Source organism: Grammomys surdaster, unplaced genomic scaffold (assembly GCF_004785775.1).
Source record: "Grammomys surdaster isolate TR1022 unplaced genomic scaffold, NIH_TR_1.0 125940, whole genome shotgun sequence".
Classification (NCBI taxonomy): domain Eukaryota; kingdom Metazoa; phylum Chordata; class Mammalia; order Rodentia; family Muridae; genus Grammomys; species Grammomys surdaster.
Window position 1 is genome coordinate 3,507,321 of NW_021620762.1, and position 16,335 is coordinate 3,523,655.

Sequence of the window (16,335 nt, forward strand, 5' to 3'; positions counted from 1 at the left end):
GACTACAATAGGCTGCCCCACAAACAAGGTAGCAGGAAGCTTTCTGGGCTGGATGGACAGAAGGTTCAGGTCAACTGTCACAATGTCATGTGGTTTCCAAATCTGGCTTTAAGACCTGGCTGGAGGTCCACTTGTGTTTCTGACAGGCTGGGCTCCCTTGCCTGCCACTTGAGCTTACTACTTACTGGTAAAGCCAGAACTTGGAACTACTAGGTGTATCTTTAAGAGCAGAGATTGCAAGGCTAGAGAGATGACTTAGCAGTTAAGACTGCTTCCTGACGGGGAGGAGCAATGGCTCAGCAGTTAAAAGTGCTAGCTGCTCTTCCGGAGGTCCTGAGTTGAATTCCCAGCAACTACATGGTGGCTCACAACCATCTGTTAATGGGATCTGAGGCCCTCTTCTGGTGTGGCTGAAGAGATAAACACTGTACTCACATAAATCTTTAAAAAAAGGCATAACTAGGTTCTAAAATATTTTACATAATATTTGATTGACAGCTGTAGGCTGCAATCATTTCTGTGTATTGCAACAGGCTAGCCTGAATAGGGCCATGGCTGTTAAAGGCCTGGTTTTCTACTATGAATCTCACAGGGAGTAAACCTGTACCCATCGCCAGACGGTGGTGGCGCACGCCTTTAATCCCAGCACTTGGGAGGCAGAGGCAGGTGGATTTCTGAGTTCGAGGCCAGCCTGGTCTACAGAGTGAGTTCCAGGACAGCCAGGGCTACACAGAGAAACCCTGTCTCGAAACCCCCCCCCCCAAAAAAAAACTGTACCCCTCTTTCTCAGCCTCTTAGCAGGAGTGGGGCTCCTGGGAAGGGAGTTCCCTAGTTGGTGTTCTAACTTGATAGTTGGCCTTAACTTTTATTATAGAGATAAGCACCTGGTGGCAGGTGTGGCGGTTCAACCAGCCACAGTGTTACTGGAGCAGATTTTAGGGGACTGTCTGGAAACATTTGCAGGATGGGGTTTATCACCCCAAGTTAGAAAAGAATCTGTAAAGTCACATTTTCAAACCATTTTTTAAATGGGGTTGGTATGCTTGGAGGATTGCCCAGTGCTTAAGAACATTTGCTGGCCCAGGCAGTGGTAGCACACTTTTTTTTTATTTTTTATTTTTTTATTTTTCAAGACAGTTTCTCTGTGTAGCCCAGGCTGTCCTGGAACTCTGTAGACCAGGCTGGCCTCGAACTCAGAAATCCACCTGCCTCTGCCTCCCAAGTGCTGGGATTAAAGGCGTGCGCCACCACCGCCCGGCGGAGGTAGCACATGTTTAATCTTAGCAGTCAGGAAGCAAAGGCAGGTGGATCTCTTGTGAGTTTGAAGCCAGCCTGGTCTATGAAAGGAGATCTAGAACAGCCAGGGCTAGGCAGAGAAACCCTGTCTCAAAATAAGATTCACTCTCTTGCAGAAGACCCAGGTTCAGTTCTCAGCACCCACTTAGCAGCTCACAACTGGTTCTAATTCTAGCTCCATGGCTTGAAGCTTGCTGGCCCTCTGGGTGCTTGCATGTGGTGCATGCATTTAATCCCAACACTTGAGGCAGGGGCAGGAGCATCTAGAGTTAGTGGCTATCCCAGGTAGGTGGTGAATTTGAAGCAAACCTGGGTGCATAAAACCCTGTTGCAAAAAAATGAGGGTGGTGGTGGGGGGGGGGAGATGTCCAGGAGAGGTTGGGGGAAATCTGGGGTAAATAGGGTAAAAATACATTGTATACATGTATGGGATTCTCAAAATATTCTTAAATAAAAGTTACTGAAAGGGCAGGAGAGAAAAACCAGCAGATGAACCTTTTAACTCAGTTTATGTGAAAACTGTCTTAGTGAAAATTCAGTCCCTAAGTAAGAACTTGCTGGGATATGTTTTTGTTGTTTGTTTTACCGGTTTTGTTTGCTTCTTTGTGTTTTTAAAATTTAAGATAGGGTCTTCATTATGTAGCTGACTTGGAACTCGGAGCTGTCTCTGCCTCCTAAGTGTTAGGATTAAAGATGTGTGCCACCATACTCTGCTCCTTTGTTTGTTTTAAACTGGCTTTTCTTCAAGTGAGGTGTCAGGCTCCGTGTTGACATACTTCTGCCATGGTTTGGAAGTCATGTCATATCGGGGTGTGGCGGTGCCCACCTTTAAACCCAGCACATGGAAGGCAAAAGCAGGCAAATCTCTGGGAGTTTGAAGGCAGCCTGGTTCACATAGTCAGTTTTAGGACAGCCAGGGCTATGTGGAGAAACCCCGAGTCAGAAAAAAACAAACCCTTTACATAAGGAAGAATAGTCAGCAAGAGGGCTCACTCAACTGAAACCTGCATTTATAGGTTGGTCAATTGAATGTAATGTTGCCATGGACTCTGACATCTACAAGAACAGGTTTGCGTGTGTCAAGGTTTAACATTTTCTAGGATATAAAAGCTTTCGATTCTACGGGAGATCTCGGTTCCACGGGAAAAAAGTAATGGACTCAACTGTTTCAAACCAACTCTGGCTTATGAAAGCCCCGCTCATGCCCACAGTTGGCTTTAAGGGGTCCTTCTCATGCTTTGAACTGGGGCACTCATGATTCTGTCAGCCTCCAGTCTTGACAAGCATGGGAGAGGCAGAGTATGCATGCAGCAAGCGGAGCGGGTCCCCCTCTGCAAAGTATTTCAGATCTTGGAGGTCATGGGCGAGGGATTCCGATGCTGCACAGGAGCGGCAGCTCCATAAGGGACGAAACGCCATCCTGGGCACCTCGTTGGCCACTCTATGCAAATGACAGAGTCGGGCCCGCCCCTTCCCCCGTCCCGGAAGCTTGTTTCCGGGTCTGGCATCCTCGGTGCTCGCTGCTGTCTTCCTCGGAGACACCGGGCGTGGCAATGGCGGTGAAGCGGCCGGTGCGCGTGCTGGTGGACATGGACGGCGTGCTAGCTGACTTCGAGTCTGCCCTCCTGCAGGGTTTCCGCCGCCGCTTCCCCGGGGACCCGCACGTGCCGCTGGAGCAGCGCCGGGGCTTCTTCGCCAACGAGCAGTACCGAGCCCTCCGGCCGGACCTGGAGGTAGGAGACCCGACGGGGAACCTCTAGTCTTGAGTTCTAGTCTGTGTTCTCTTCTAGGCCGCCAAGCTGTGTGAATCCACAGTTCACCCCACAACCAGAAATCCTGAAAAGCCTGAAAGGGTGTACACACACGCACGCTCACACACACCACACGCGCGCATACACACAGACACCCCACACGCCACACATGCACACACCACACACACACACACCAGACACACACACACACACACACACACACACACACACACACACACACACACACGAACCGAGGGCTGCTGCAGAATCTTTTTTGTGGGTCTTCTCTTGCTTCTCTTGGGCTCCCCCTGCTGGAAGGCAGGAGCGGGACCAAGATCTCTCTCTTTCAGGAAAAAGTGGTCAGTGTGTATGAAGCGCCAGGCTTTTTCCTAAACTTGGAACCCATCCCCGGGGCCTTGGACGCTTTGCGAGAGATGAACGACATGCAAGAGTAAGGAGGGTGAGGAGGGGGCGGCGGGAAGACGGCCAGTGAGTGCCCCAGGTCTAACTGCGTCCCTTCTCCGCAGCACCGAGGTCTTCATCTGCACCACCCCACTGCTGAAGTACGACCACTGTGTGGGCGAGAAGGTGCTGGCGCCTGCGCAGATTTGGCTTTCCAATTTTGATTTAGAAAATAAGCTTCAGAAAATGGGGGCTGGGTGAAGGCGGTCCCGTGCGTTTGAGGGCTCAGTCCCACTCAGCCCCCGTGCCTTGTATCTTGCATTCTGAGCCTAGCTAGCTCCGCTGACCTTTCCCCCCCCACCTGTACAGTACCGCTGGGTGGAGCAGAACCTGGGGCCACAGTTTGTGGAGCGGATTATCCTGACAAGGGACAAGACGCTGGTCATGGGAGACCTGCTCATTGATGACAAAGACAACATTCAAGGTTGGGCCTGTAAACCTTGACAGCCTCCAGGCATCTGGCCTGCTGGGATTAAGGGGCAGGAGTAAAAATAACCAGATTACAGACCGCCTGCTGTCTTTACTGCCCCAGGTCTAGAGGAGACCCCAAGCTGGGAACATATCTTATTCACCTGCTGCCACAATCAGCACTTGACACTGTCCCCCACAAGAAGACGGCTGCTTTCCTGGAGTGACAATTGGAGGGGAATCATAGACAGTAAGCGAGCCAGCCTGTGAAGGACCCTGGCCTGGGTCAGCAGGACCCTGCCTGGACAGGTGACTTTCAGGGAGCCACTGTAGCTGCCACGTGAACAAATTGCCTTCCAGCCCCTCCCATGAAGCCTACACCCAGAAGAAACGAGGCTAGCACATAAATACAGTGAGAAAATCAAGAGATTTTTAATAAAAATAAAAACCAAATGCAAGGCTTTGGTTCTTTGAAGCCCCTTTTCCTGGGACAGGAGAGGGCTAGTTCCTGGGGGAGGGACAGCCGCACTGGTAGAGGTTCCCCTCCTTCCTTCATCCAGTGGCTGTACGGCCAGCCCCCCTCCAGCCCTTCTAGCTCTGTCAAGGGAGGACAATGCTGAGTGATCAGGGCCCCCATTTCTCCTAAACCCCAACTTCTTGTCAGGCATACACTTTACACTTTTCCCCTAGCTTTTTTTTTTTTTTTTTTTTGTTTTCTTCTCATTGGCAGAGGAGGGCAGGGTCACCAGTTACAGAACCTTTGTGACAGGATCTTATTCCATGGCCCAAGTTGGTCAGGAACTCACTAGGTGGGCTGGACCAGACTCATCGCCATCCTCCTGCTTCTGTCTCTCAAGGGATCAGATCACAGGTTGAGCCGCTGTGGTTCTTGGGCATCTAGTTTCTAGGTGTTTTTACTGAAGGTCTGCATCCAAGTCCTAAGGGGCTGGCAGCACCTACTGGAGGTTCACGGCTCCTGAGAGAATGGCAGGGAGCAGATTGGGATAGCCCATGAAGGGTTCATGTCCAGGGCAGCCACCAAAGTGTCAGAAGACTCGACTCACAGGCAAAGGGAGCCAGAACAACTCTTCTGAAGGGACAGGGAGGCCACACTTGGCAGCTGGTACATGAGAGGTTCACAGCCTGGCACACTGGAGCTGATGCTACTGTCTACATCCCAGGATCCTCTGTAGGCCTCCCCAGAGAGACAAGGCGTGCCCCTGTGCACGCAGCTGTCCTTTATCCTGCTCGCACCTGCAGGGCTTTGCTCCTGATGCCCAGTGGCCTTTAGTTAACACCCATTGAACTGTGACACCCGTGGGAAGAGACTTCACCTCTGCATCCCTCATAGGGAGCCTAGCAGAGAGCAGGGTTGTGTGGACAGTCATTTCAGGTCTGCAGAGCTATCCGAGTCAATGCTACCGTGCCCAGATACTCAGCCTCAACACTGGAGGGGTTAACCCACGGCATTTTCGCCATGAAAATTACTCTGGACACTTACGGTACTGGCCACTCTCCCAGGTGCGCAGCTTCTTACACGAGGGTATTAGCTGGGCACTGGGGGCACCAGAGGTGGGTGGTTCTGTCTGTAGTTTATTGAGAGCCAGTCCATGAAAGCCATACCAGCTTTGGTTTTCTCCAAGCATCTCAAGTCTGGCTTCGTCACGCCTGCTGCTTTTCCTAGATGTAAATGCCCGTCATGCTGAGACTGCAGCCTGCATGCAGCTGAACAGCACCACCTGGGCAGGATGGGCTCAGGATCAGCCTTCTGCTTCCTATGCCTGTGCCAGGGCTGGTCTCGAACAGAAGGTGGCAGGATCTCGAAGTGTCCTTGGATCAGGGCTGCTGTGGGGCCTCAGCCTTTGGCAGTGGGATACCCAGGGCAGAATGGGCCTGCTGGCTGTGGGCCTCAGCCACCTGGCTTGGGGAGCAGAAATCCTCTAGGAATATCTGGGCCAAGTTCCTGAGCCTTGTGTTGGCTGAGAGAGAAAAGCGCAGCATGCACTGGACCACGGGCAGGGAGGTGAGTTCAGGATGGGCGCGGGTGCCTGGGGAGTTGAGGTACATGAGTGTGGTGACAGCGGATAACACCGTCTCCTCGTTAGGACTGGACAGGCAGTTGACGATGAGTGGGACGCCGCCTGTCTGCAGGATGTGCTCCTTGTTGGCCTTGTCGGGACACAGGTTGCAGAGTCCCCCTGGAGAAAGGCAATGATGAGCCGGGGGCGTGGGTCCCAGGTTCCTCTCATCCCCCTCCCAGCTTCTCTCTGGCTAGTGAGACTTGAGGAAGCACTCGGACCTGAGGAGAAGTTTGCCCATGGACAAGGACTGCAAGGTCACCAAGCCCCAGTCCTCTGCCAAGGCTTCAGAAGTCCAGCCTGCCACTATACATGTCCTTCAAGTGGAAGGACACAACACCATGCTTCGGTGTTACTAGAATTCTGAAGAGGAGGAAAGTCTAGAGTGAGATACCAGGGCTCTGAACTTTTAAAAACTGTCAGGAGATGGCTCAGAGGGTAAGAGCTTTGGCTGCTCTTCCAGAGGACCTAAGTTCTGTTCCCAGAACCCACATGCTGCCTCACAAGAGCCTGTGGCTCCAGTTCCAGGGCGCCAATGCCCTCTTGTCTCCATGGGTATCAGGCATGCATGTAGTGCATGTCCATACATGCAGGCAAGAACCCTGACACAAGAACCAAAGCCTGGATCTGCACAGGGAGGAGGGGCAAGACCCCGCCCTCCGTCCTCCCAGGTTAGGTCCCCTCAACTCACTGACCTGTAGGCCTTTTCTTTCTTCCTTTTTTTTTTTTTTTTTAAAGATTTATTTATTTATATGAGTGCACTGTTGCTGTCTTCAGACACACCAGAAGAGGGCATCAGATCCCATTACAGATGGTTGTGAGCCACCGTGAGGGTTCTAGAAATTGAACTCAGGACCTCTGGAAGAGTAGTCAGAGCTCTTAACCACTGAGCCATCTCTCCAGCCCAGGCCTTATCTAAGAGGAACACTTTGCTTCACTCTGGCTCCTCAATGCAGGAAGACTACTTCCTGTACTCAGTGACTCAGTTTCCAGCCATCAGGGCTCTAGGCCCCTCTGCTTAGCTGACAGCATCCATTGGAGATGAAGAATAGGGTATGGGCCCGGGAGAAGGACAGAGAGGTTTGGGTTTTTTTTTGGTAGCCCTGGCTGTCCTGGAACTCACTCTGTAGGCCAGGCTGGCCTCGAACTCAGAGATCCGCCTGCCTCTGTCTCCCAAGTGCTGGGATTAAAGGCATGCGCCACCACCGCCCGGCGGACAGAGAGTTTCTAAGACAAGAAGAATGGGCTGGGCACCAAGACCAAGTACTAGACCCATCGGAGTCCCTGCCTCAGTCCACCTCCTTGAGCCTGCCTGCTGGGAAGAGCTAAGGGCTGTGGAGCCGGGCGGTGGTGGCACATGCCTTTGATCTTAGCACTCAGGAGGCAGAGGCAGGCAGATCTCTGAGTTCCGGGACAGCCAGGACTACACAGAAAAACCCTGTCTGAAAACAACAAAACCCACAACCAACCACCCAACCAAACAACAATCCACCCCATCCCTAAATGAGAAGAGCTGTGGAGGAAAGTAACACAGGTCTGAGGGTTACTCAGTGACTTGCCCAGAATGCAAGTCATCCTGACTTCTATGCCCAGCGTCCTCCCTCCTCCAAAAGGATAGTGAGAAGGAAAGAAACCAGAAGCTTCAGGACATGCTAAGTGTAAGCAGCAAACCCAGTCAATAAGTAAATCACAGCAAGCCTATTGGATGAAAAATATCATATAGAGCTTTAAAAAATAATGTCTCCAGGCTAGAAAAATGGCTCAACAGCTAAGAGTGTGTACTGCCCTTGCAGAGGACCTGAGTTTGATCCCCGGGACCCCCAGTGGGTAGCATGAATTCCAGCTTCTGGGGGATATTAAACTCCCTTCTGGCCTCTGTGGACATCACATTCAAGCATATGTGGGCATGGGGGCACATGCACACACACGCACGCGCACACACACACACACACACTAATTGAAAGGTAATATCTTCAAGAGAGTTTTGGGGATTACCTTTGAGACAGACTTGCTTTCAAGCCTAGGTTAGCCTGGAATAGCATCCCACTGCAGCCTCCTGAGTGCTGGGTTACAGGCTTGCACTAAAACACCAACATGAAAGTCTGCCTTCACTGCTAGGCATAGCTACAAAATACAGCTCTGTCCCAAAGACAAAACAAGAAAGGCAGAGAGATGGCTCATGTCTAAGAATACTTTCTGCTCTTCTTGAGGACACAAGTTCTGTTCCCAAGACCTACACTAGACAGCTCTGAACCACTTGTAACTCCAGCTCCAGAGAATCTGAAAACCTGGCCTCCATAGGACCCCACGGTGTCCATAGTATTCACACAGAAATACTCATGTATGAATAAACACAACCCACAAGGACTGAGGAGAAGGCTTGGCACATGCTGTTCTTCCCTGTAACTCCAGCTTCATACAATCTGACATCCTTTTCTGGCCGTCATCGGCATGTGTCCACATGGACCTTCCCACTCCTCCACCACATACACACACATAAAATAAATAGTTTAGAAATCCTAAAGATAAACAAAACAAAAATATAAATTTTGGAGTTTGGGAACTGGCTCAGTTGTTAAAGTACTTGGCTGAGTTTGATCCTAGCACCAATATAAATGAGCCAGACATAATTGTGTGGGTATGTAACCTCTTCATTGTGGGGGTAGAGACAGGAGTGTGTGTGGGGGTGTGTGTGTTCGTTTGGTGAGCTCCAGATTCAATGAGTGACCCTGTCTTCAAGACCTACACTGGAGAGCCACAGAAGAGAACCCTCAGCATCCACCCCTGGCCCCCATGCTCAAGAACGCACATTAGTTTTTTTGTGTGTGGCCGTATGTGATAGGGTCTCACTGGTAGCTCTAGCTGGTCTGGAACTTGCTATGTAGACCAGGCTGGCCTTGAGCTCATAGAGATTCATCTGCTTCTGCCTCCCACATGTCTCTGTTACCGTGCCTCTCTACAACCCAGATTTAGTGGGGTGGAAGGAGGGAAAATACTGGGAGAAAGGACTGAAATTGGAGGAGGGCATTTCAGTGGCAAGGTGGAAATAGAGTTCAGTGGAAGGTTCAAGGATCTAGGTAAGAAACCCTAGCGACATCTAGACACAGCCTGGACTTCTGTAACCAGGCAAGGCCTCACGAAGAGAGAGGGATTGGGACACCAACCCAGCCACCAAACCTTCAACCTTCAGTTTGTCCTGCCTGCAGCTTGTTCTGGGACAGGAGCCTAGCAGAATCACCATCAAAGAGACCAAGTAAACGTCATCCAGCAACTGATGGGAGCAGACGCAGAGTCCCACGGCCGGACATCAGGTGGAGCTCAGGGGCACACCAGGAGAACATGGCTGACAGAATCAACTGAGCAGGACTCATGAGGCAGCAGAATTAGGGTGCCCATGGAGGTCTGACCCAGGTCCTTTGCAGATGTTATGGCTGAGTATGTGGTGTTCTTGTGGGAATCCTAGCAGTGGAAGCAGGGCTGCCCCTGACTCTCTGGCCTGTCTGTGGGCCCCTTTTCCTCCTACTGGCTGCCTTGTCCAGCTTTGATGTGATGTTATGTGCCTGGTCTTACTGTAGCTTGTTACGCAGTGTTATGCTTGCAGGGTTGGTTGATGTCTCTAGGAGGCCTGCTCTTTTCTCAAGGGAGGCATGGAGTGGGGGTGGATCTGGGAGAGAGGGTGGGAGGGAGAGACTCACAACAGGGGAGGGAGAAAAGGGTGGTGGGAGGGAGAGAGGGCAGAAGGGAGAGGGGAGGGATGGAAAACTGACTTAGGGATGAGAATATATAAAATAAGAATTTTTTAAAATTTAAAATGTATGTATTTTAAAAAGCTAGCTTTAGGCCGGGCGGTGGTGGCGCATGCCTTTAATCCCAGCACTCGGGAGGCAGAGGCAGGCAGATTTCTGAGTTCGAGGCCAGCCTGGTCTACAGAGTGAGTTCCAGGACAGCCAGGGCTATACAGAGAAACCCTGTCTCGAAAAACCAAAAAAAAAAAAAAAAAAAAAAAAAAAAAAAAAAAAAAGCTAGCTTTAGGATGGATCTTACATGACCTCACTTAAATAAAGACCAAGAGCAGGTAAAAGCAGTCCATAGGAACGCAGGTAAGAGCTGTGCTTGCCTGGGGCATGTGGGAGAAACAAGACACCTCTTGACCAAGAAGCTGCTGGTACATGTAGGGCTCATACCTTAATGGACTCAAGGATTAATTAGACTGCCACTGTGTGAGTCCTACTGTACATTTATCATACTCCACTTACAAGATAAGTACAAACAGCAAGAGTGGACTGGGCGTGGCCACGGTGGATTGGGCGTGGCCACGGTGGACTGAGCGTGGCTGTGGTGGATGCCTGCACAGGCTCCGGTGCTCATTCCTGGTACCACCAAAAAAGAAAGGAAAGAGTCCCGACTAGCTAAAGAATTTGCTTTGGACAGACAAAGATGGGGGTCGGGGCTGAAGAGCTAGAGGCAAGACTCAAAGGCAGGACTCTGCTGGACACCAGTACCATAGAAACCCCTGAAAGATGGAACTTGAGATGAAAGAACTGAACTTGGAGAGACAGGTGACATGGAATCCCAGGGGAGGAGCTGGGGCTGGAAAGGGCTCTCAAGGGATTTCCTGGGGTTAAACAAGGTAGACAGGACGGGCGGTGGTAGTGCATGACTTTCATCCCAGCACTTGGGAGACAGATCTCTGAGTTCAAGGCCAGCCTGGTCTACAGAGTGAGTTCCAGGATAGCCAGGGCTACACAGAGAGACAAGAAAATGAAAACAAAAATAAAAACATGTCGGTGAGATTGCAGGTAAAGGTACCTGAGCATGCCTGGTGGCCAAAATCCAACAACAGGAACCCACGTAAGGGCAGGAGGAGAGAGCTGACGCTATGAAGTTGTCCTCTGACTCCATGCATGGATACACACCCTCCCACATCACATGCACAATCATAATGCAATACATTTGTATAAAAGTAAACAAAAAGCTTCACTGGGCACTAATTTGTTCTTGGGTTTTACTTCAGCACTCTGAAAATGCTGTCACTAGCTATGAGTAAGAGGAAAATACACATATATGTATGCATGTATGCATATGGCAAGGCCTTCCTGTGTAGCTCTGGAGGGCCTGGAATTCCCCCACGTAGACTAGGCTGGTCTTGAACTTCTGGAGATCCTCATGCCTCTGTCTCTCAGTGCTGGGATTACATCATGAACCACCATATTGAGATCTCTCTCTTGAATTCTGTAAATCCTGCACCACACTGGTCAGCTGTGTGTCACATGATTAAAATACACATAACTGTTACACCTAAAATAAACCTGCTTTATCTCAAACTAGAAGAGACACTCTGCCTAGGACTCCCAAGTAGCTGGGACTGTGCACGCATAGCATTATTCTTTACTGGAAAAGAAAAAGACAGGGCTGAAGAGGTGCCTCAGAGGTTTAAGAGCACTGGCTGATCTTTAAGAGGACCCCGGTTCAATTCAGCACCTACAATGGCAGTTCACAACTGTCTATAATTCCAGTTCCAGGAGATCCAACACCTTCACACAGACATACATGTAGGGAAAATACCAATGCACATAAAAACAAACAAACAAATAAATAACTAAATAAATAAGAAAAGAAAAACAACGCTTTCAATTGTCAAAGACATTAATTACAAGAGAAATACACTGTTGCTTTCCAAAGAGGCTGTAGAGGACTTAGCCATTGAGCACTGCCGCCACCTGGTGGCAGTGATATGTATTGCAGGATCTAGGTAGCCAATTTAACCTGACTTCTCAGAGGAACGAATCCTGCTTTAGCAACAAAACTGCCAAGTGCCCTGTGGCATCCTAAGAATCGGTTTTCAGAGAAGCAAAATCCTCCTGTGGTCGCCCTGCGTCTCCATGTTGCTCTGGGATGGACAGGTGGACAGGATGTTTTTAACTAGAGCTTCCGTTCCATTCTTCCACTCAGTATTGAGTATTGCTGAGATCCTGGCTTTAGAGCCGGTGCCTTGTAATCCATCCACTTTTCAGCCAAAATCACATTATGGACAGCTTTCTCGTGACTCAGACGGCTGCTCAGTGCCTGCTGGTTCCTCTGTGAGTAAATGTGACCCTGAGTCTGGGCCCCACCAGGTGCGACAGGCAAACTCCTAACTGCTGAGATGGTTACAGCCAGGCTGCTTCTCAGGGACTCCCCTTAAGTACTCCCACCAGACACAGAGACTAGACTCTCCAAGGCGGCCAGTGCTTGCAGCAGCAGCAGAGCAAGTGCATGGCAGTGCTCCCCTCTTAGTGCCAGAGGCAGTCCAAGGTCGGGAAATGACAACCGCCATCCAATCTGCATCTGGGTCCCACTGGGACTCTCCGGTTAAGTTGCATAAGATAAATACAAGACCAATAGGATCAACACAGCGCCTGCCCCGGAGACTTAGACTGTGTGAAGACAGAAAGGACAGGAAAAAGAAAACACTGGGGCTGACTTGGTTTTTAAAGACAGGGATTTTTCCCTGGCTGTCTTGGAACTCACTCTGTAGGCTAGGCTGGCCTTGAACTTGCAAAAACCCAACTGCTTCTGTTTCCCAGGTGCTAGGATTAAAGGCATATGCCACAACCACCTGGCTTATTTATTTATTTATTGCATATGATTACATTGTAGCTGTCTTCAGACACACCAGAAGAGGGTACTGGATTCCATTACAGATGGTTGTGAGCCACCATATGGTTGCTGGGAATTGAACTCAGGACCTCTGGAAGAGCAGTCAGTGTTCTTAACCGCTGAGCCATCTCTCTAGCACCCTACTTCTTTTTTTTTTTTTAAGACAAAGTACTCACTATGTAGACCCTAGCTAGCCTGGAACTTACAGAGATCCCTCTGGCTCTGCATCCTGAGTGCTGGGACCAAGGTTATGCACTTGGAGAGGGTTTTAAGACAGGGTCCTGTAAGCTGAGGCTGACTTCAGACTCATTATATAGCTGAAGCTGGCCTTGAACTCCTGATCCTATCCTGGACCAATTTTTAGACCTTTTAGATTATCTAGTATAAATAACATGCTTCTCGAAGAGCAGGGGTCTAGGCTAGAGGCAGTAAGATCTAGACAACTGGGCTCCGACCTTAGCCCAGGTATAGAGGACCCCATAGGGATATTCTGAAGACCCCTAGGTCCCACCCAGAGCCCACCATTGCCCCTGCATGTGAGGCTGCATCCCTCAGCCTACAGCGGCACTAGCCTCTCCTGGGTCCTGACTTCTACAGTGAATTCCTTCATCATTGTACTTAAGAGAGCAGCTGCTTGTGGAGGGTGAGGATAGCTGGAGTTTTGGGTTTTTTTTTTTTTCTTTTTTCTTTTTGGTTTTTCAGGACAGGGTTTCTCCTTGCAGCCCGGGCTGGCCTTGAACTCATAGAGATCCACCTGTCTCTATCTCCCAAGTGCTAGAATTAAAGCCTTGGACCCTCAGCCATAGCTAGGATTTCCATGGGTCTCAGAGCTCCTGCACTGTGGGAAAAGATGGGAGGCTCTGTATTCCAGTCCTGTATCCCAGAACAGCTGTATTCAAGAAGAGCTGGGAGTCTCTAAGAATTCTAAATCGCACTGTGATGTATTCAGGGATAAAAAGGCTCACTGAACTGTTAGGCTGTTCAACAGAGTCTCTAGGTTATAGGAAATGGAGGAGACAGAAAGACAAGCTAAATCACTGTGGCTCACCTCCTCCCGAGGTTATAGCACAGGTGGAGGTCCTGAAACCGGGCTAGTTGGGTGTGGTATGCAAAGCTTTAAACCCAACCTAAACATACACCTACCATTGTTACTTTGTATCTCTGCGAATCAGGGTTCTCAGCACTGGCCTTGTAACATCAAACCCATCAGAACTCTAAAAATCACCGGGGGGTTCTTTCTGTCTCCCACAGTATCAAACATTCAGTCAGGTTTGAGTGTGTGAAAAATGAACAATCAATCTTGTTAGTATACACACTGTCCTTAATAAACAGCAAAATTATACCTATACTGGATCCCTGCCCCCTTGGACAGGGAGGGTCTCGTGTAACTCAGGCTGGTCTCAAAACTGTTATTTAGTTGAAAATCACCCAAGATTCTTGGTTCTCTTGTCTCCGCCTCCTAAGTGCCAGAGCTGTATTTATGGCTTGTTATGTTTGATTAGTGTACTTATTTTAGATAGCTATGTGTGTGTCTGTATGTGGATACAATTTTCTCAGGCAGCTAAGTACTAGTGGTGGCACAGCCCTTTAATCCTAGGACTTGGGATAGAAGCAGGTGGATCTTTGCAAGTTTGAGGCCAGCTTTGTCTACACTGAGAATCTCAGGACAGTTAGGACTACATAGAGAAACCCTGTCTTATACTCCTCCTCAATTTTATTTGTATCCAAAAAGGGCTCCTGAGTGAGAAAAGTTTAAGAAGCCCTGAGCTAGCTGGGCGGTGGTGGCGCACGCCTTTAATCCCAGCACTTCCGGAGGGAGAGGCAGGCGGATTTCTGAGTTCGAGGCCAGCCTGGTCTACAGAGTGAGTTCCAGGACAGCCAGGGCTACACAGAGAAACCCTGTCTCAAAAAAAAAAAAAAAAAAAAAGAAGAAGCCCTGAGCTAAATGATACCTTTAAGAGCAAAGAGACATACAGGAAGGAGGGACATCTTATAGATGTGTAGACCATGTGGTGTGATCAGCGTTATGGACCGATGGGTCACCTATGAAGCACTGTAATCATTACCTTCCACACACACACCATGCGGTCATTTTCTTTTTGCTTCCTGAGCACTGGGATTGAGGACATATGACACCACACTGAGCTGTCATTTTCATCAGTACAACAGTGAGACTTGCTGACTACCGACGCTCCCTCAGGAGGGGATCAGCCATCAGACCTCTCTGGATTCTTGGGGATTTCCCCCTGCACCTCAGTTGTTGTATATGACCAAGCACTAACTGCTTGTGGCCATGGAGGTGCTGCAGTTTTCGTGGTGGGAAGTTACTGGGGGTGGGGGTGGGAGTAGGGGTTCCATCTATGCAGCTAGAGGGAATCATCCTTTGAGCTGGGGCAAGGCTTTTTAGTGGTATAGCTGCTGTAGGGTCACCCATGTTCTGTAAGCAGGCCCAGTAAAATCAGTGGTTACACAAGATATACTCTGGTGGGTCTGGTCGCTGCTGACGCCCTACAGGGAAGGCAGATGTTTGCTTACATCTCTCCTGGCACAGAATCTCCCAAACGTAAGGATTAAAGGAGACTGAAGGGGCTGGAGAGAAGGCTCACTGAGGAAGGACCCTTGCTGCCAAGTCCGGCAACCTGAGCTTCCTTCCTTGATCCCACACGGTGAAGGAGGGAACCGACCCCTGCATGTTGCCCCAGACCTCCATGTTCCTGTCATCACACACACATAGACACAGACACAGACTAAATAAATGTAAAAAAAGTTTTAAGAGATTTAAGACAATTTATGTAATAACCTCTGTCCCAAGAGTATACTATGGAAGGGGAGGGGGCAGCTTCATCATGGAGATGCCTGACAAACAGTCAGTCGTTCAGCCAGGTCATGAAGGGGACTTGAGAGAGCTACATCACACTGGCACTAATGTTCCACCGTGAGTTCCAGGCTAAGTGTATTAGGAGAAAAAGATGAAGGTCCTATGAACACTATAAAGACTGGTCAATGGTGATAGATCAACACCGGCTCATTAATTACAGCCTACGAAGCAGACAACGCAAGGAGTTAAGAAGAGGAAAAAGTGTGAACGTCTGGGAACTCGTTATCTTTGCGACTTTCTCGTTTTCTTTCCGCTTTGCTGAGAACAAGTCTTGGGTGGCTCAGGCTTGAATTTGCTCCACGGCTGAAGGTGTTCTCCAGCTCCTTGTCTGCCTGTCCCTCCCTCCTGCGTGCTGGGACTACAGGATCGGGCCACCACACACTCAACTGAGTCATACTCCCAGTCTCTTCAAGTTTTCTCAAATTGTTAGAAAACAAAAGGTCTATTTGGAACATTGTACTGGCTGGTTTTGTGTGTCAACTTGACACAAGCTGGAGTTACCACAGAGAAAGGAGCCTCCCTTAAGAAAATGCCTCCGTGAGATCCAGCTATAAGACATTTTCTCAATTAGTGATTAAGGGTGGGAGGGCCACTTGTGGGTGGTGCCATCCCTGGGCTGGTGGTCCTGGGTTCTCTAAGAAAGCAAGCTGAAAAAAAAAAAAAAAGAAAGAAAAGAAAAGAAAAAAAAAGAAGCCGGGCGGTGGTGGCGCACGCCTTTAATCCCAGCACTTGGGAGGCAGAGGCAGGCGGATTTCTGGTCTACAGAGTGAGTTCTGGGACAGCCAGGGCTACACAGAGAAACCCTGTCTCGAAAAACCAAAAA

General features: G+C 49.6%; 2 protein-coding genes across 3 annotated transcripts in view; one reads left to right on the forward strand and one right to left on the reverse strand.

Annotated features, from left to right (window-relative positions):
- The first annotated feature begins 2,810 nt into the window (after positions 1 to 2,810).
- Positions 2,811 to 4,370, forward strand: Nt5c (5', 3'-nucleotidase, cytosolic). The gene is made up of 5 exons (XM_028752813.1): positions 2,811 to 3,029; positions 3,398 to 3,498; positions 3,575 to 3,635; positions 3,819 to 3,933; positions 4,042 to 4,370. The coding sequence occupies exons 1-5, from the start codon at positions 2,850 to 2,852 to the stop codon at positions 4,185 to 4,187; spliced, it is 603 nt and encodes a 200-aa protein (XP_028608646.1). The 5' UTR covers positions 2,811 to 2,849; the 3' UTR covers positions 4,188 to 4,370.
- The window catches only part of Armc7 (armadillo repeat containing 7), a 15,217-nt gene continuing 3,207 nt past the window's right edge, over positions 4,326 to 16,335 (reverse strand). For both annotated transcript variants that reach the window (XM_028752811.1, XM_028752810.1), the window contains exon 3: positions 4,326 to 6,115. In XM_028752811.1, coding sequence (XP_028608644.1) covers positions 5,754 to 6,115 — 362 coding nt within the window. In that variant the 3' untranslated portion in view covers positions 4,326 to 5,753. The remainder of the gene's footprint in view (positions 6,116 to 16,335) is intronic.

Excerpts from the sequence above, each read along its gene's own strand:
- Nt5c (XM_028752813.1), top strand. The coding sequence starts at position 2,850 with ATGGCGGTGAAGCGGCCGGTGCGCGTGCTGGTGGACATGGACGGCGTG. Across the intron at positions 3,499-3,574 it reads GAGATGAACGACATGCAAGA|CACCGAGGTCTTCATCTGCA; the intron begins GTAAGGAGGGTG and ends CCTTCTCCGCAG. Across the intron at positions 3,934-4,041 it reads TGACAAAGACAACATTCAAG|GTCTAGAGGAGACCCCAAGC; the intron begins GTTGGGCCTGTA and ends TTACTGCCCCAG.